This window comes from Salminus brasiliensis, chromosome 16 (genome assembly GCF_030463535.1).
Source record: "Salminus brasiliensis chromosome 16, fSalBra1.hap2, whole genome shotgun sequence".
Lineage (NCBI taxonomy): Eukaryota > Metazoa > Chordata > Actinopteri > Characiformes > Bryconidae > Salminus > Salminus brasiliensis.
In genome coordinates this window covers 25,284,477-25,305,498 of record NC_132893.1, presented here as the reverse complement: position 1 = coordinate 25,305,498, position 21,022 = coordinate 25,284,477, and the positions used below count along the sequence as shown (strand labels likewise).

Below are 21,022 nucleotides of genomic sequence, written 5' to 3'. Positions count from 1 at the left end.
TCAAATTATCTTAAATGTAGTTACATTTGTATGGTATGGAGACTAATCTCAGTTTAATGAATTCAGCAATAGTCTATTAAAAAAATAATAAAACAATCTAATGAATTCTAAAGTGTGACCATTACAGATGGCAGATATATGAACTGCTAAAAGGGTGATATATTTAAAAGTTTAATCTTAAACATTTTATTGCACTTTAAATAATATAAAAACTATATAAAACAGATTTGTGTTACATTAGAAGTTCTATTGACCCAAAATTTAGGGAAGCCTAGTAACTACTACTACTCTACTAAAAGAGTTATCAAGGGATTTTCAGTCAAAGGAATGGGTCTCTATTGTGCTTTGCCAACTGAATGCTTAGAAGGTTGTCTGGTTAAACTGATCTTTGTTATGGTGGAAAACCTGTGGTAGATGGATCTTTCTAGAATTTTTTCAGAAAAAGAAAAAAAGGGTCTGTAAAGCCCCCAAATAGATTCCAAATTTGGTCTCTTTCCAGTAGTATATAGTTTAAACACATCTTGTCTCTAAATATCTTGTAACCCTGATCAGGAAATCCTAAACATACCTGAAATGAAGTTCACTTTTTCAGCCACATGGTGGCGCCAGAGTACAAGAAAACGTTTTCCTGCTCTAAATCTGAAAAGAAAATGCAATGGTGAAGCACACATGGCATGTATTTGGACATGCACAATTAATAGTTCACCTGAGTAGTGATCAAGCAGAAACGTCCAGTACAGCAGATAACTGTCAGCTAGGGCCGAGTTAATTGAGTAGCCAAGAGTCTTATGACATTAAGACCTTTCCCACCAAGAGCCTGACCTTTAATAAAAACAGAGTACTGACATTAGGTTAATTCAATTATCATTAAAATCATGTTTTGCAACATGTTTTGCAACATGGTGTCCTGTATGTTATTTAAATGCATTAACCCAGGTTTGCCCAGTTCTGCTCCTGCAGATCTGATCTCCTAGCCTTAACGTAACAGCCTTGCTCGAATGTTTACATGCTCCTGACCACTTTGATTAGGTGGATCAGCTGTGCTAGATTAGGGTTAGGATTTAACTTTGCTGAGTGCAGGACTGGCCTACGGTGGCTGATCTTTGAATATCCCTTGGAGTTTCAAAATGGCATAGTCATTTCACTGCCTACGAGAAGATGACAACCAAATTCATTTTTAAATATATGATTTAATTTAAGATTTTATCATTTGGCAGATTGGACTCTTATCAAAGCAGCTTACGAAAGCCAATACAAAGAACCTGAAAATACTCAGACCTGAGCCATACCATAGTGTAATCTAGTTAAATAAAGAAACACCTGATTTTGAAGTGCAGAAAGATGGTGACCTAGGTACTATCTGAGGAGCTGGGTCTTCAGACCATGGTGGACTGAGAGACAGTGTGGAATTTGAAGAGCTGGACACTGTGGGACTTACAACCTTAAAGAGCCTGGATGTGGAGGACCTAAGCTGGTGTGCAGTTCCAGTACACAGGAGCAGATAGCTTACTCTAGCCTGGAATGTGAGAACCAGCGGTTTGTATCTGATTACTTCCACAGGAGGCAGAATAAGTAATCTCAACAGAGGAGTCACTTGGGAGAACTTTGAGAAGTTATGGACCAGAGAAACAGCCTATGAGAGAAGCCCACATGGAGGAAATTTCAATAGCAGAGTGTGGAGATGATCATTTCAAATTTCTTTGTTTTTTTACAAACATCATTTAAAGTTTACATTTACAGTGCATACAGTTGTATGCAAATGTTTGGACACCCATGGTTAAATGTCATGTTTTGTTGATTTTACAGTGCTACAACTCATTTCTGCACATTTTAACGCACAATTACAGTCCAGTTTCTGAATGGAACTTTTTTGGGGTGGACGGTCATATATGTAAAAAGGATATGGGACCATGTATGGCACTGCATTATGTTAAATGTTACATAAATAAATGTATTATATTATATTACATTCAAGTTGTTTCTATAAATGTAATATTTCCTGTAGAACATTTGTTAACTATTTTTCACAGAAAATCAACATAGCACGTAATTTGTGGTCCTTTAAACATCTGCATACAGTACATATGTACATCTGACAGACTGTCCCCTACCACGTGCCATAATACCATAATAATATTTACTTTAATCTTGTACGCTTCAAAATAGCCACTAAACGTTACAGGCTGTTTACTGCTTGTACGCAGCAGTAGGAGAAACGGCAACATGGGGACACTGATAGCGCACTGACCGGCGCACTGACCGGCGCACTGACCGGCGCACTGACTGGCGGCACTGATTGGCGGCACTGACCGGCGCACTGACCGGCGCACTGACCGGCGCACTGACTGGCGGCACTGATAAGAAAAAGGAAGCAACAGTAATCCATACAATTCATTGACCCGCCCACGTACATATTACCCCGCCCACCCCTCTGTCCTTAACCACTCAGCGCTAAGGCCAACAGAAGAACACGCCCACTTCTAAACCGCATGGCAGAATGGACGACACGCCCACTTCTATACGATTCATGCTCCCTCTAAAACCACGCCCCTGTCCGAGACTGGTTGTACAACAACCAGTCACGTGACCCCCAGCGCGTTTCATAAATTTACGATAAGGAAAGTACAGCGTTCAGTTGATGCGTGTCTGAGCGTAAACAACAGGGATTCCCGGGTTGTTTACCTCCTCCAATAGAGTCATGTTTCTCTCAGGAACCTGGGCGACCGCTCTCCTTACGGGTATCTTCTCGGCGCACATCGCTCAGCGCCTGCTCTTCCCTTACTTCTGGAAAGACCTCTTCTATCTCATGAAGGTGATCCGATACGGAGTTCGGCTGGAGCTCTACAAAAGGACTAAGATCGTTACTGTCCTGGACAGGTTCGTCCAGCAGGCGCGGCGCATCCCCGACAAGACCTTTCTGATTTACGAAGGCGCGTCTTACACCTACCGCCAGATAGAAGAGAGAAGCAACAAGGTGGCTCAGGTGTTTGAGCAGCAGGGGACAGTGAAGAAAGGGGACACAGTGGCGATGCTGATGAGCAACGGGCCCGACTTCATCTCCGTCTGGTTCGGACTGAGCAAGCTGGGCTGTGCGGTGGCTTTCCTCAACACCAACATCAAGTCCAGGTCGTTGCTGCACTGCTTCAACGCTTGTGGAGCCAAACTGCTCGTGGTTGGTGCAGGTAAACAGAGCTAAAAGTGTGCTATAGGTCTCTGTTTTGGAGAGTTGTAGATTAGGAGTGAGCTTTTAAAGATTTCAGGCAGCTTAAAGTACTTTTTCCTTCAGGGAAACTGTGAGACTGTGTGTTTACACTGCGGCGGAAACTGCCAGGGCAGGCTGCGATGCTCCACCCGTCTTCTGCTCCAGTGCAGTGGCATGATATCGCTGCGCGGGTTTAGCTTTAGTTTTGGCTGGTCAGAAAGATACGTGTGTGTCTCAGTGCACTGTCTGCTATCATAGAGGTCGAGACTTTCTTACTTATTCAAAGGATCAGTTCCACCTTAAATAGTGCTACATTGTCAGGCTATAATAAAAACCGCTGCGCTTTTAAGGTGGACCGTAACATTAAAACAGACCCAACTTCAGCTCATGTCTTCTTTTTTTTTTGTACTCATTCTTATCTTGTGCAAACACAACTGAGACGCTCAAAATCGCCCTGATCCTAATTGTAGAAGGCCAGTCAAGACGTATTCAGTGTCTGAGGTTTCCGAGGTTTCCCAGTCGAGCTGTAAGGCTAAAGCTGCAGACCTCCATTAGTTTTTAGGTGCATTAGCCTCGTAGCTTCAGTGCAGAACAATCCAACAAACGCACACAGACATGCAAGTCTTGGCATATCGACTACGTTTGGGATAAAGGAAAGTGATCAATGCTGCATTTAATTATTTAGTGATCCATAACTGTAGAACTAGCTTCGGAAAGAGAGTTGTGAGCATGCCTCATGTGCTCGCCACTAGTATACTGTTTATGTTAACCCCCTAAACGTGGCCTCCTGCTTTCCAGCACTGGGTCTATTACAGGAAACCCAGCACTGAACCCCTGGAGATGATGTTATCAAGGGAAGCAGATTCCCATACCAGCTTCAGCCTTTTCTGAACATCCTAATCGAATGACTGACGGATGATTTGGGCGAAGAACGTTAAAATAAGAGCAGACATCATGTGGTCATTTCATAAAGTATTTTTTTTTATCATGTAACATTTGTAACATCATGTGTTGAGTTTATAAAAGGTACGGTTACTCGCGAATACTCTTAATGAACTTATCAAAACAAGACCTTAAGACCTTTTTAGACGTTTTTAGACGTTTTTTAGAAGCTCGCTCTCAGCGACGTGCCATCAAACCTGCCCCTTTGCCCCTTTCCTGTCACTCTATGCGAGCCTTTCTGTCTTTGGGTTGCCAGCTATTTAACTCCAGAATCAACAGTCACTCATAAGATAATTGTTTATTATTATTATTATTATTATTATTATTATTATTTTCTAATGTCTGAAATTAAAGCGTCACGTGCTTTTTGAGCCGCGATACAATAAAAAACGATGCACCTTGCGAATTCATCATTTACCACCCACATTTTCAAGTTATCCCAAATTGGCGGGAAAACGGCAAATCTGGCAACCCAGCAGGGCACGATGAAAGCTGTTGCTGTAGCGACGTTCTCTGGGGAAACGGCGACTCCGACGAGTCGTCCAGAGCAATGGATGCCAGTTGTGGACCAGCTAACCTCTATAAGGAACACCTTCCGTCACCTAATATAGTCAATGCCACCACATCTCGCTAGTGTCATCCAAGCCACGGCAATATTTTCACTTTTATAATATTCTGAAATGACTGATTTGTATATGAACATATAATATAATGGATATATTATTTCTAAAATCTCTTCCAGGTCCTCGTCCAGCCTGTCCCTTACATACTCCGAAAGCACACTACATAAGCCACCCCCTGCTTAACCTAATAAACACACACTATAAGACTTTACTCTAGCATGACCCGTTAGTAACCCAAGGTCAGCAACACCGGTTTTCTCTTGTTCCAATGTGACTGACTTATAGAAGGAGTATATACAGTATGGTGTACAGTGGGATCCTCTTTAATCTGTCTTTAATCTACCAGTGAAATAATACACTTTGTAAAGACTGTTTCAGCCAAGGCAGTGATCATTTTTAGTAGCATTTAAGTTTGGGCACCCCTGATCAAAATGTGTTTTACTCTGAAGAACTAAACCGGTAAATGATGACCTGATACACATTTATTTAAAATGTCAACAGTCTCAAAATATCAAAAAAGCAAAACTTTAGGCACCCTGCATGGTCAGTACTTAGTAATGCCCCTTTGGATCTTTTGCGGTCTAGCCACAGGTTGTCAGTGATGTTTAGGGTGGGCTTGCTACACATGCACAGTAGAATAGGGCACCACCACTATTGTTTAATAGTGTGCTAAACCTTCCTGAAGGTGTTTTGCAGTTATATAGAGGTTAAGATTTGCATTCTAGCAATTTTACAGTTTTCTATGAACGCTTTTTTCTGTGTTTCATTCAATCTAGAAACTTCCCAAAAAGTGTTGCAGTCAGTGCAAATCATGATATTGAGTGAAAGGGGAAAATAAGAAGAGATGAATGCTGCCTTACTAAGAGTAAAGTCACTGTAGATTTATTTAAAAATATGTATGAGCTGTGAAGAACCCTTTTTAAAAGTTTAAAGAACCATTTTTTTTTTACCACAAAAGAACCTAACATATGGTTCTATGCCAATTGAAGTTTTTCCTGTTGCTGTACATCCACATCAAGAACTGCTCAGACCTTTATGTGTAAGAGTGAATAATGTTGAAAGAAAGTGATGTGTTTGTTGTTTTTTAGACCTGTTGGACACATTGGAGGACATCCTGCCCAATCTCCAGGAGGACAATATCTCAGTATGGGCAATGAAGCACGAGGTCTCCCATCCTGGGGTACACTCTCTACTAGACAAGATAGAGCAGGCCTCGTCCGAGCCCATGCCGGCTGAGCGCAGATCTACCACTTCACTCAAAAATGCCACACTTTATATCTTCACTTCAGGAACTACTGGTACGTAATAATACTACCAAATTAACTTGATGCCAACTGAATTTGTCAGGCACTGAGAAGTTTCTGATACAAAAAAAACTAAAAACAAGTGTTTAATGAAATGTGAGCCAACTCTCACGCTCACTGTGGTTTGTAATTTTGTCAACTTATACTTCATGGTGTAGTCTGTGTCATGACAAAAGTAGTTATAGTTTTGAATAATAATAATGCTTCAGTTCTGTTGTATATAACTAAATTCATATAGAAAATCAGCTTACATGTAGATTTTTTAATGGACATAACGCCAACAACTGAACGGTCTATTGTGCATACAACGTTTAAAAGCCATTTATTTTTGTGCAATGGATTCTCCTAAAATATGAGGGGGAAAAATTGCCAATTTAATAGCCTTACTTAATCGTGGTTGCATCTAGCCTGTAATTTGAATAGTGACATTGCAAATTACACTGCGGCATCCTTGAGCAGTGTGATTGTCTGCTGTCTGGCCAAATTCACTTTTTATTTGCACACAATTGCACACAGGAGAAGGTTCATAAAAATCAATGGGAGGCAAAAAAGGAATTGCCCCACTCAACAAAATGCAGTATAACTCCAATGACAGAAATCTTGTTTTTTAAGTAATGCACCAAGTTATGAATTAAGACAAAGATTTATTTTGGCAATCTAATACTTTTAGGCTTGACTCATGTTAAATGTGTTAAATATGAAAAATGAGATAGTAAAACAGCAATCCTTGGGTCTCTGTGAATCAACACTATTTAAAAGTTTTACCCTGCATTCTCACATATCATACTTAAAATATTTTCAAGAACTCTGAAACCAAGAAAAGGTGTGGTTATTGAGGAACAGCGCTGAAACCTATATACAACTTAAGTGTTACATATGTACGTGTTATGTAGTGCATTTAAGCAGTATCAGAAAGAGTCTGATGTAGTACTGAGAAAGGGTTTGTTACAACTTATAATGATAGTGGAACCCTTCTGCTGATTTGGTGCCCTTCTAACCAGACAAAGAATCATCTGAGCATTCAAACAGTTCTTTGAGATTGTCAAAAAAACATTTCAAAGTGTGGAATCAGGCACTGCTGCTGATAGCATTTCATCCACCCAGAAAAAAAAACCTAATTGTACAAAGAGGAATTAGTGTATATTAGGGGCCGAACAGTACATTAAAAAGTTGTGATACCACAGTGTGGTTCAAAAAGATAAAGTAGTTGGTTGGCTTCATGTGATTGTGAGGAAGCACAGCCTTCAGCCTCCCAGCACTGGAAACATTGTATGATGGGTTAAGCAAAGAGGGCCGAGGTCCAGCACAGATTAGTGATTTCCCTGCTCACAGAGACTCTTAACAGACCAGGTGAATTAAACCAGGAGTGCTTGAACAGGAAAAACACAAAACTGTGTAGGAATATACCCGCAAAATCTGAATTTCGTAACTCTGATCAACTGTGATAAATCAACTGTCATATCTGAGAAAGGTTATGATTATAGTGAAGACTGTGGAATTTTGAAATACCTCTGTGCCTTCAGATTAGGTTTCTACTGTTTTCTCTGTCTGGAAAGTGTTTGTAGATATGCGGTTAAGAGGGAGGACGTACTGAAAGGGTCTAGACTAATGATCTTTCCTTGTTTTTCTCCTCATCATTAACGTTATAAGACGGGAAAAACTATTGGAGATGTGCTTGGAGTGTCTTTATACCATTTGTTTGCAACACGCCTCTGGCCTTGTCACCCATTTCCCTTTATGTAAACATCGATTTGGGATGTTCTCTAAAGTGATGAGCAAACAGTGTCTGAACGTGTGACTGAAGTTGAACTCTTTCATCTGTTCCAAAACCAAAAAGGAGCTCCCATGAAAGTGTGCTGTATGTCCCACAGCATGTTTGAGCAGCTGTTTTTTTTTACACTATTTGTTTAGTAAATAGAAGAAGTGGACATCCCTTTGCATTCTTGGGAAACGGTACAGTGTCCGCTTGTCCGAGGGTACATTCCAGGCATGGCCTGGCTAGGTCATGTGATTAGAACTACATCTGGAGAAAGAACTCATTCATAAGAGTTGTTCGTACTCCTCACTTGCTGTGTATGAAGCTTCAACTCCCATGTCCTGTTTCTGAGTGGTGGGTATTTATAGTTGTAAGTGAGCTCTTGTTGGGAATGATTCCAAGACGCCAGATCGCTGCCAGCTCCTGGAACTGGCAATGGATGCTTGGTTATGACAGAACATACTCACATGCCAGCAGAGCTATTGACAAGGTGTAGAGCCTCTTCCACCTTTAGGACACATTTTAGGGCCTTAGGAAGGGCAGTTCTTGATATTTTGGAGTCAACTCAAGATTCCAATTTCTAGGGAATTTCTGATGGGAATCAGTTCCACATTGAATTTTATCAAGACATTAAGGACACATGGCAAAAAAGTGCTAGATTAATACAGTCTATTAATAATTGAAGTCATAATACACAAATATTATAATACCATAATTGCCAATATCTTTACCTATTCAATTCATATGCTCCCACCCTTGTCATTACCCAGGGTCACAAGATGTCAATTTAATGAAAAGAACATTTGGACTATAGCTAGATTGCTAGTCAAACACTGATGTTTCTTTTAGAAAGGGCTTGAGGGGAAAAAAGATAAGCTCTTATTTTTGGCACTGTGGCAGCTCACACTACATACTATAGCGTGGTTTAAACACTGCAACGAAGCACTGTAATTGTTTTAGAGTTTTACCGGATGGTCTTGCTGTCCTCTCAACGTGTCCTCTCAGCACGATGGGTTGTTAGCAAACTGAATAGATCATAGGACCCCTTTAATGCTGCAGTTATGTTTTGGGATTTTATGATGATTGCGCCGGATGCTGGATGGTGTTTCTCTAAAGCTGTAGTGTTTTTAATACATTTCTAATGTCCTGAATTTGTATCCATCTACTTTTGCCTGGACAAAACCCTTCTGTGGTAAGATATCTCTTGGATGTTCAAGTCCTTGGGACGACATGAATCTTAATTTGATATAAGAAGCTACAATTGAACGTTGTATACAGAGACCTCTAGTATGGTTACTATTTCCTTCAGACTCTTTGCTATATAGGCCACACAGAGTGTTGGTGCTGGAGTTGTAATTTGAAAAGTAATAAACTTACCAAGCTTTCCCTTAACCGTGTTTGATGTCCAAAGTAAACTTCTTTACATTGGGGCTGTAACCCTGGATGTCTAAATCATCACAGTTATATAGCTACACAGCTCAGTTTTAAAGTTAAATAATCTTAAATATGCAGTTTAAGACTAAAATCTGGGGGAATTTCTTTTTTGTGTAGATGTGATTTTCCTCTGGACTTCTCCTTTAAGCAAATTAAGCATCCATTTGACATTACCAGTATCAGTACTGTGTCTGTATAACTGTATCTGTAAAACAGTCAGTTGTTTTATAACATTGACAATACATATATGTACATGTATTGCTTTCACTTTTGTTCTCTAATCATTGTGTCTTGTTTTTATGTCTGCATTACGACTCTTTTTGGTGTGGTTGTAGAAATTAGTTTAAGTTTCACTTCTGCATCAACCACTGACTTCTGCAAGTCAGTGTTGGTGTAGTAATGCAAGGTGGGGGCAATGTAATATTGTATTGCTATTCTGATAAACACTGTGAGTCATTCTCTGAGAGATAGAGAGAGATTACATAAATATGACCTTATGATTGTCGAAACTACATAATTTCGATTGTCGAAATGTCATAAATACAGTAAAGGAATATTGCTTTAGTGCAATATACAAAATTCTGCATTATGCGAGAATTGTTTTTTCTTGACTTCACCTACAGAAGTGTACTGTGCACTTTTAGTAACCCCCGAAACACACACTTTACACATGCATTTCTGGACAAGCCAAGAGATACCCATCACAAAACCATAAGCATCACTGAAAGTGAGAGAAGCATGTGGACTGAAGTTATACAAATATGCAGTGTTACACAGTTCTTGCAAGCATTGTCGTGCCCGCTTCACCAGAATGACCTAGTGCAGTTAGCAGCGGGCCGAGTAATGAGTAGATCCCTATTGCAGTCAGCAGAGCATCCACATGATTTTAAAGCTGCTTTTTTTAAATGCTACATAATATTGCTTTAAAGGGGAGCTCAAAGCGTGATTTGTTTTTTGATTGCAGTGGTGTAAAGTGACTCATACTCCCCAAATGTAGGGGACAAACTAAAACAAAAAAAGAGGTGACATAGGGAACATAATATACTAACATGATTTTCATGAAATTAGTCATTTTTATCTATGAGCCAAAAAGCATGCTTGTTCCAGAATATTTATTAGTCTGTGCTTCATTGCAGGCTGAAAATTTGACCCACTTTCTGCACCTCTTTCTGCAGACTGAATTCTGTTTAGAACTTCATCTGTTTGTAAAAAAGTCAAGACAGTTATGCACATAGGCCAACCTAATTGAAATAAGAACTTTAAGATGGTCATATCATAATGAATCTGAATTTCTATATGTTTTAATATTTGTTGTGGTGTTTACTAATGGATGATTCTTTTCTTTTTTCTTGCAGGCTTACCCAAGGCTGCAGTGATTACTCACCTGCAGTCTCTGAAGGCAGCAGGTGGGTTCTGGGCGTATGGCGGCACAGCGGAGGATGTGATCTATACACCACTGCCTCTCTACCACAGCGCAGCCTCTCTCGTTGGCATTGGGGGCACCATAGAGTTGGGTAATGATCTTTTTAAATGGCCTAAGAGAGGGTGCTTTTTATACCACAACATCCATTACTTTGTCTAAGAACATGGGCAAAGACAATTTACATGAGGCTTATACAGAAGGCAGAATCCAGACACTATTCCAGCTATTTTTGGATTTATTTTAGTGTTGTTTTTTCCCTTCTACTTCAAAAGGTCCTCTGGAGCTGTAGATAATGATCAGTAGACCTGATTTAGTATTTTGTATTGCAGTTCATAGTCTGTTTATCCTGAATTATTGAACTGCTACAATTAGGTAATAATGAAGAAAATAATAATAATAATAATAATAATAATAGTAATCATAATTCAGATGACCTCTTTAGTCCCTCGAATAAGTGAAATATATATAAATATCATTCTATTAGCTTCTGTGTTTTATATAAAGGGTTGATACCAGCAAATTATTGCTGTCACTCAAAACCTTCTACATCAGTTTTTCAAATCTTGTAATTCTTTTTATATTGACTTCCATTGAAACTAAGGGAGTTTTTTTCTTACTTAGCTGCCATTTCATAGTATTTCGTAGTTTTGCACAACAGCAATGATATTGTTTGCTTGTTATGCTGATTATGTTTGCTTTTTTTACCTGAATGACATTATTGCTAGTTGTCTAATAAACCATGCATGACTCTGATCAGGCACTTTCCATGTGATGGTAAGCATGCACAAACTGATTTTAAGCTATTTAGACGTGCTTATAAAGAAATACAAATTACATACAGTAGCATTGAGGGTATGGCGGTTTTCTGGGAACTTTATAGATTTCCTTTATGTTTCTGGATAGTTCAGTGCCTCATATTAGAAATGCAAGCAGAACTAATTTATGCGTAAATTGCTTAAAGAAATTAAAAACACATTTATCATTAATGTCTGCATTTTATAGTCTCAAAATGTATCTTAAGTAAGAGCAAAAGTTACCCTTGCTCCAGACCACACATAACATAAAGTATGCATAACGCCAAAAAATACTAAAATTGTCATTTGACATGACTGCACTTTCTCTTTTTTTTATTTCTTTTTTGCCTTGGCAAGTATTCCTTGGACACCCCCCACCCCATCTATCTTTCTTATCCTATCCTATTCTAAAATGGGTTAATGGAGGAGATGATTCACATGCACTGGCAGAGGTGAAAAGGGTGCCCTCAATAGAAATGTAATGACTCAAGTTCAACACGAACACCTTATTAATTATGTTTTCCGTCTCAGTTATCGAAATGCGTAATAGCTGACTAGACACGTACTCACACGCTCTGTGGTTCTCCAAAATGTAATAATATTTTGGCCTCTGGAGGCATCATCAAGCTAACCAGTTCCAGTATCAGGCATCACTTTTACTAGTTTTCACTGGTCATAAACTAACACAATCAATGTCAGCACTAAGCATCTAAAAATATTTGTTGGTAACCAGAAAAATCTTTGCAGAACTGAAGATATATACATATATATATATATTACATTACTGTAAAATATTATTACATTTTGGAGGACCGCAGAGCATGTGAGTACATGTCTAGTGAGCTATTATGCATTCCGATAATTGAGACAGAAAACATATTTGATTAGGTGTTCGTGTTAAACTTGTTGTACTGTATAGTCATCACATTTTTGTTGAGGGCACCCTTTTCACCTCTGTCTGCCAGTGCATGTGAATCATCTCCTCAATTAAACCATATTAGATACAGTATAAACTGGGACTTGCTCTCTGTTCTGTGAAAGCCTGTCAGTAGCCACAGTAAATAAGGGGTTATCGTGCCCTGACTGAAATGATTAACAGTCTTGTACTGTCTGGTTGCCTTATGTACATAACCTATAGTTGCTGTCTTGCTGCAAGTAAAACTGACTGACCTACAGTGAACTCACCAGCCGTACAAGTCAATGACTCGGTGTCCCTTGCAGTTTGTTCTCAGCATGTTATTGTTTCGTTGTTGTTATTGTATGTTGCATCCAAATGTTTTTATTTATTCAGCCTGCTCATGTGACCACCAGGACAAGGTTAGACTCTGTCCAGGCAAGATGACGTTCTGAGAAACTCTTTCACCACAATTAGCGTGGACAAATGCACAAGCTCAAGTAACCCTCTGTGTCAGATCCAGATCTCTGCAAAGAGTTCAGTGGAAACCATTCAGTAGAAACCAGATCAGCCTTGTAGAAACAAACAGCAGCTCAGTGAACTGCACTGCTTCTTTGCTGTGGCTGTAAAAAGCAGTGTGATAGCTGAATTATGAAAGCTGTTGTCTGTAAAGCTTTCATCATGCCAGAATTTTGATGCTGATACCAACTGTAGTATCCAAAAACCAGTGTCCAAAAACCATGTCCCAAATAGAGATATGTGGCTGTCTCTGGAAAGTGTGCAGTTCAGAGGGTGCTTGGGCTATAACCTGTACATAGCAAAGGCTGTAGCTATTGCAACCTGGCTGCAGAAGACTCTAGTTTGATAAACAGGAATTCTTTTAGAGTCCCCTGCCATTGCAGCACTGTATAGCCAGAGGTCATTTGTATGTAGATCCGTGTTTACATCATTATTTTGTGCAGTGTGTAAGTAATACAAATATAAATGTGAATTAAAAGACTTACTGAAAATGATCTATTCATGTATTCAACTAATCTCAGTTTGATGTTTTTTGCTCGTATGTATGTTTGCAGGTGCAACATGTGTTTTGAAGAAGAAATTCTCAGCCTCACAGTTTTGGAATGACTGCAGAAAGTATAACGTCACTATCTTTCAGTACATCGGGGAGCTGTGCCGTTATTTGTGCAATCAGCCCAAGGTAATGGACTGCTTAATGTCTGGCTATTTTAACCTTCCCTTGTTGAAATTCTAGTTTTTTTTCCAGAACCTGGAATGACTCTAAAGCAGGGAAAAACTCTGTATTCTGACCTGATGGTTTTCAACACCAGCTGCCTATGAATATCTGCAGTTAAAGTTAATGCAGACCCAATTTTGTTGTGAAGCTGGAAATATTTTGAGAAACATTGTTAGGTTGAATTTCCTCTTTGTAGCGCAACCTTGTTTTTGGTCTGTTTTCTGTCACTGTCCGTGCAAGTGAACCGGATCGAGTTGGATATTACGTAAAGTAAGTGACAATGGTCAGGTTTGTTACCCTGAAACCTGGCACTCTCATTAAGTCCTCATTAATGTCACTATGTTAATGTGATGGGTCACCCGTTACTCTGTAAGCGCCGACGTGCAGAAACCCGCAAGTGCACAGTGCTGCTGCCACACAGTGCAGCCTGCGGTGGTACAGCACGTCCATCACATAATGATGCTTCTTCACGGCCACTGTGCTGTGGGTCACTGCCATTCTTCACGGGCGACTGGCAAAAAGAAGCTTTTGTTGGTTGACCCCTGCTTCCCAGGCAATGTCTATCTCTCTCTCCAGTGTCATTCTCAGCAAGTGAACAAACTCTCTGAAAGCTCCTTTGTCCATCGGGCAGAACTGCCAACCTGCCAGTGCTCTGAGAACAGAAATCCAGCCTAAAGCCTTCATCAAGTTAAATTAGTATTGCCTGGGAGACAATGTCCTTTAAATAATTTACCAACCAAATATCATGATTTTACTAACAATTCTTGCCATAAATGCATCACCATTATCCATCATGACATTCAGTGGCTGCCTATATAACATAGAAATATACATTTCCAAGATATTAAAGTTTACATTTAAGGTGCTTTATGCCCTCAAATGTCATACCTGACTGGTCTTCTATTCCCCTACCACAGTGAAGAAGTATCTGTGGTGATTTCCCCTACTTTTGCACAGTTATCACACTAAATAGTTTAGACAAAATATTAAATATCCATACAAAATGTAATGTAATAAGGAGAAAACCAGGACCGATATTGAGACCTAAGGGAATTCCACATTGTGCTAGAGCTTCACATCATGGACTGATGACCCATCATATTTTTAAAAGGTTTTCTAGAAGGGAGTAGCATTTCTGGTTTCTATCAATTATATAACCAACCTCCCAGGATTTGAAGTAGCAAAGCCTTCATACACCATCACACTACCACCACCATGTTTGACTGTTTTTTTGGGATTCTGTGTTAGCTTTGTGCCAGAAATGTCTTTCTAATGGTGGAGTCATGAATGCTTTTCTTATCTGAAGCCAGCAATGTTTCTATAGGTGTTTGTTTGGGTCCTGTTGTGAAGGCCGGCCACTCCTGGCAACTGTTCCTCAGTTTTCTCAGTATAGAGATAAATGTTTGCTGGTGTCCCGGAGTCTTATAAATGGTTCTGTAATCCTTTCCAAATGTATATATTTAAACTTTCTTTTTCATCTATTCTGGAATTTGTTTTAATCGTGGCATAGGACAACTCAGTGTCACGTCACCTTGACAGTAAACTTACTACTAGAAAGAAAAAGCTAATAGTACAGTTTCATTAATACAGTAACACAATTATAATACAATAATACCTTGTGTTGTTAGTTTATTATGATTATTATTAATAAATGCAATTATTTATGGACCGTTGCTGATGATATTGCATTAGTATTTAACAAAGGATCATTTTCAACCATGCTGATTTCCTTCTGTATGACATGGAAGTGATCTTGCTGAGGTTGGCAACACTGTTTCTGACAACTCCAAGGCAGAAAGTATTCCTCATTGTGGAGACCGGCGTGGTTCTCAATGGAATGTATGCACACTAAACAGGCAAAAGAGTGTAAACAAGTTGGGTGTTGCACATAGAGCCGTTGTGTTAACCACTCAGTGTACTGGAGTGCCTTTGTTAACCCACACATAGCTCTGCTGGAGTGACTGACTGCAGCCTGATGGCTGAGTGAGGAATCTTGTACATTGTTATTCCACCAAAACCTGGGAAACCTGGTCTGCTGGCAGAGTAGGATTACAGAGACACAGGCCTCAGGCTTTAGACTTGACAGCATTGCAGATGAAGTGTCTGCATACTTGGTTGAACACAGCAAAATAGAGAATTAGATGTGTCAGATAGGCATATATATACATTGAGCATTAACATATGTACGTGTTCAAACATGCAGTGGTACAGATATCAAGCTGATGGAAGGGTGGACAGTGCAGGCAGACAAGTGATAAAGGGGCTATTAAATAAAGAGCTGTTATGTGCTGTAATAAAAAATGATTAGTTTTTCCCTAAAACCCTTACATGATATTGTGATAGGCATCCCTTCTTCTACACATCATACCTACAGTAGATTTTATGACATCCCATTCTAAGTCCACAAGCATTATTATAGAATTGTTGATGTGGTTTACTAAATGCTTTCTCCTTTCAATAATGCCGCTCACAGTTGATGGTGAAATATCTAGGAGGGAAGAAATTTCACCAACTGACCCATTGTTGCAGTGGTGGCATCCTATTAGAGAACCACGCTGGAATTCAGTGAGCTCTTTACTAATGTGTGTAAAGGCAGACTGCATTGCTAGGTGCTTCATTTTATACACATGTGGCAATGGCACTGAATAAACCACCTGAATTTAATAATTAAGATACTTATAGAAGTGTTGCTGTTTGCATCAATTTTGCATCAAAGTGAAAAAGAGGTTTGAAGGCAGTGTCACAGGAAAACAGAACAAGGGTCAATAACAGGGTAGAATAAACAATCAAGACAGCACATAAACTACCAGAGACCAACAATCATTTGGATATTTGTGTCCGGTAAGAAGCCCAGAGATTAAGCTTCAAGTGTGTGTAGTTATAAGTGGGTGGAACCAGGGAGGAGTAGGAACTGGGAAGAGCCGATTACAGATAAGAGAATGCATGAGCTGTCTCGTGACATCTAAATTAATACCCTAATTTATATCATTTTATAAGACAACTCAGTGAAATCTAGGTGTTGGTTTGATCCTGTGAATATATTGGAATGTTCTCCCTATGTCCTCATAGGTTTCTTCCAGGTGCTCTGGTTTCCTCCAGCCTCTCTAAAACACACATGGTAGGCAAATTGTCAGCCAACTGCTCAATGAATTGAACCCAGTTCTTCCATGGGAAAGGTGTTGTTGTTACTTTCTACTCTTCACCAACTGCCAAAAGGATTTTATTTAGAAATGTACCTGTAAATGATATCTCTGTTACCTAGCTATGGAGCTAACTCCACAGTAAGCCTTATTTCTGTCCTTGGGCCTTAGCAGGACACACATTTCTGTACCCAGTGGCGAGGGGCCACCTGACCAAATAGCCTATGTATTTCTCACTCTGCCCATGTAGCCTGTTAGGCATGTGTGCAAATAACTTTTCCTTCACAGTGCCACAGTAAATTACAACCAATGACTAATGGAAATCTGTTGCGCATGTTAGTTAGATGGTTAATGGTCTGCCTGATAGTATCTGGAATCTGTGAAAACAAATGAACCAGCTTATTTAGAATTAAATGTCTTTAATGGACACACATGTACTTTACTTTGTTACAACAGCAATAATATAAATATCAGGGTCATATTTCATCACCTTCTTGCATATGTGTGTGTCCACCAGGCAGAGAATGAAAAGGATCATAAAATTCATATGGGCGTGGGCAACGGTCTTCGGCCGGACGTGTGGAAGGAGTTCCACCAGCGTTTCGGAGAGATCCGGATGTGCGAGCTGTACGGGTCCACAGAGGGAAACCTCTGCTTTATGAATCATATTGGCAAGATAGGAGCAGTTGGTCGCTCAAATTTTTTCTACAAGGTGAGTCTAGATTTTACCCCCTTTATTTATATATACATTTTAGGGTTACCAGTGGTCTTCTTGCAAAACATACAAGTCCACAAGAACAATCAATCAGACCTGGTCAAAGACTACCATTGCTACACTCAGACATTTTAAATATTTGACTTAGACCCTACACTGAACTGAACGTTTTATAACATGGTAAATAAATAACTTGTGATGAAACATTGAAATGATGAAACATGGAGGCTTTCATCATTTAGGAGCTGTCCCTCCTTAAGCAACAGATGCTATCATTTATTAGCTTGTATCTTTACTAGCTTGTTGTTTTAGATTTATTTTTCTTTTTATAGGAAAATATTATTTCTCTACATTTTGACTGTGGTGCCTACATGTCATGGTCATTTATAACCTAGGTTAACATTTGAATATTTATTTAAATAATTAAGAAAACTATGCTATTGTGTTATTGCTTTAAAAAAGCATGTTTAGGCCCCAGCTTTTTGTTAGCCTCAATAAGACTGTACTTATACATGTTGTAGTAAAAAAGCTGATAATAATCGTATTGTTTGGCATTTTAAGGAGCTCATATCATTAAATATTTTGTGTTTTTTAATAAAAATAGTTTGATGTAGTACATAATCATACAGTTCAGAAAACTAGGCTTCAAAAACAACCTGTTCTGATTTGTTTCTGCAATGTTTTGCATATATGTATATGTATTTATTGTATACATGCTCTATTCACCCGTAGGTTTGCTCCACCCATTCATTCATGAAGCATGGCTGGACTACTTTTTGAAATAGGAACACAACAGGGAGGCCAACTAGAATTAATTTCCATATTTTATTTGTTTCTTTAAGGGACGAAGCCTGTTTAATAAGGATAAACAACACAAATGTCATGAGAGGAGCTCTAGGAAAAATCAAATACACAAACAATTGGTATATCAGCACTTTAATGAACAGTTCCAATAACCATTTAGGATTACCATGTTTGTAAAACAAAAGTCTTGGTAGCAGTAAACATCCTACTACTACACTTTCCCTGCAAAGCATGCACCAAGATTCATGTTTACATAGTTAACTTGCTATAATTATAACTTGCTGTTGGTTATAAATTCTCATTTATTCAGATTTTAGTTCATCTGTACTCGAGCTTCAGTACAAACTTAATCAATATAACACCAGTGGTGTCAAAATGGTTATAATATTGAAAATAAAAATTGATGATTTTGTCACTAATATGACAGGAAATGATCATTTAGAAGTAACCCTGACCAGATTACAAAGTACTCTACCTGCAGCAGATTAAAACATCCTTACTATGGCAGATAGTCAAAGTCTTGCCTAATCACAAAGCGGAGTCAAATCCTGCTTTCGTAATGCATAGATTAATGCTACCCGAATGTCCTCAGTGCTTATGAGAGGGGCAAGCAGTAAGAGCATTGGGATTAAATTCATTTACACCTGTTCTTAGTGGAGCCTCCAGTCTAAGCCTTCCAGACTGAAATGGGGTGGACGTTTCAAAGTATAGCTCAGGTTTTGTGTAAGATACAGTGTCTAATCTCAAACATTCTACAGTGGAATTGGCACAACTCAGTCATCAGTCTAGTAACTGTCTTTGCTGATCTGTGGCCGTCATGTTGCTTCAGAGATGACAACAGCTTAGTGTTCTGCAGTGAATATCAGAAATACTGTTTTGATCACAAGATTTACCTTGCTTCTTATATGAATAGTAGCACTTTTGACAGTATCTAGAAGCTAGATGTATGTATCGAGATTCTGGAGAGGGGGTTACTGCAGACTGCAAGGAACAATAGAATTCTAAAAAAGCTTTTGCATTAATTGTTTTCGCAATTTAGGTTGCCAATAAAAAGCTGTCCAGGGACCACGGATGAAAATTAGCCTTTACGGCCATCTCTGTCTCATTTTCCGTCATTTTCTATAGATCAGTGAGTACTGTCGCTGTCAGATAAACACATAAATGAAATAAATTAAATGAAAGGAGCTAAGAATATATCTGTCTGTAGAGAAAGAGAAATAGCCATTGGGACTGTATTAGGTGACGGATAGTGTTCATAATAGAGGTTAACAGGTTTACAGTGCTGCAGCATTTGCTCGCTGTTCCCCTCTGGCATCAGTGGCCCGTGGGAAACCACTGTTGTGCTGTTAGAGAAATCTACGGCAGCTCTAAACCTCCCACAAAGTTAGCGGTCTCTAAGATGCTGCCACCCTTGCTACTCTGTTATCATGCCCTTTTGGACACCAGTCAAATCAAGTACTTTTCCCAGGACAGTTGTTTTGCACTATGCTACAACTGACAGGTGTGCTCACTTATTTATACATGCAGCACTCCTGGCATCTGTGATGTCCCGGGTTCATTCCAAACCAGGGGTAGTTGTATACCAGTAGTATTCTTAAATGACAGTGGGCGAAGGGTGGTGAAGGATTTCACTAGTGTCATCTGTAAGAACCTTTCTCACAATTTAATAGTAAAAGTGTAACAGGATTCAATATTACCTCAGATCAGAACATCAGATATCCAAGAGCATGTTCATCTGCTTTGATTATTTTTGCATTTGAATTTTTTTTTTTTTTAACAAATAAGACCAAATCTAATGGGAATAATGTGACTGCTTAAAGACAGCACTATTACCATTCAGATCCAGAGGAACGAACGCATTAACAGAAGCGCCTTCATATAGTGTGGGCTGTGACGTAGGAAAATGCCTGTTGAATACTCAGTATACAGGAGATACTGATGCCTATGAATGACCCTGTTGTAGTATGCAGTGTTCCAGTTAAGTCGCCAAATACAATATACTGTATATGTTTGGAACATGTTCGGTCTGTAATGAAATGAGAAAATTGGTTCTAGTTTTGTGAGGGACCCCACATGCCTCTCCAAATCAAAACCGTCCAGTATCCGTGTTGCTGTAAAAATGACATTTCACAGTTTTTATTTTCCCCAGATGCAGTGGGTCAGCAAAGATATGCATGGTGTCTGAAGTTTGCTTCCATAGTATTGAGATGGGACTAGGAGGCTACTGTAGCCAACAGGAACTGAAAGTGTGTGTTTTGATAAATAGCACAAAATAAAAATGATAAAATAGGGATGTTTTTTGGACAGAGACATTGTAGTTTCTGTCAAAAACAACATAAAAAAACCTCAGGTTGTGAGAAGATGCTGCTTTTGTTTTTAGCTATAGAGAATATATCTTTTTATTTTTACAGATAGAAATAAGAGCGAGAGGGGCACATAATGGCTAGCATGTAAATAACAGTAAGGGCTAGCCAGGCAATAGTACAGTTTCCAAGCCTTGTGACAATAATCTAAATCTTCTTCTTAAATATATTTGATTTTAGAAAAATCATCTGGTTCAAACATTATACAATTCTAGCAAATCAGTTGTAATCAGTTCAGCAGTCTTTTTTGTGATGACTGTTACAACTTGTCTGTTAAGGTTAACTCCAGCCTTCACACAATGTGAAATGAAGCACAACTCCAGTACAAAATTAAAGAAGCAAACATCAGACACAAACATGTCTTGGCTGATCTACCGCATTAGAGGTAAATGG

At 39.0% G+C, this 21,022-nt stretch overlaps 2 protein-coding genes across 2 annotated transcripts in view; both read left to right on the top strand.

The window, feature by feature from the left end:
- vaspa (vasodilator stimulated phosphoprotein a) overlaps positions 1–21,022 on the top strand; it is a 212,962-nt gene that overhangs the window by 20,984 nt on the left and 170,956 nt on the right. The window lies entirely within an intron of this gene.
- slc27a6 (solute carrier family 27 member 6) overlaps positions 2,659–21,022 on the top strand; it is a 29,402-nt gene continuing 11,038 nt past the window's right edge. Inside the window, exons 1-5 of the mRNA XM_072658785.1 lie at positions 2,659–3,182; positions 5,856–6,065; positions 10,617–10,775; positions 13,447–13,571; positions 17,265–17,459. Coding sequence (XP_072514886.1) covers positions 2,699–3,182; positions 5,856–6,065; positions 10,617–10,775; positions 13,447–13,571; positions 17,265–17,459 — 1,173 coding nt within the window. The 5' untranslated portion in view covers positions 2,659–2,698. The remainder of the gene's footprint in view (positions 3,183–5,855; positions 6,066–10,616; positions 10,776–13,446; positions 13,572–17,264; positions 17,460–21,022) is intronic.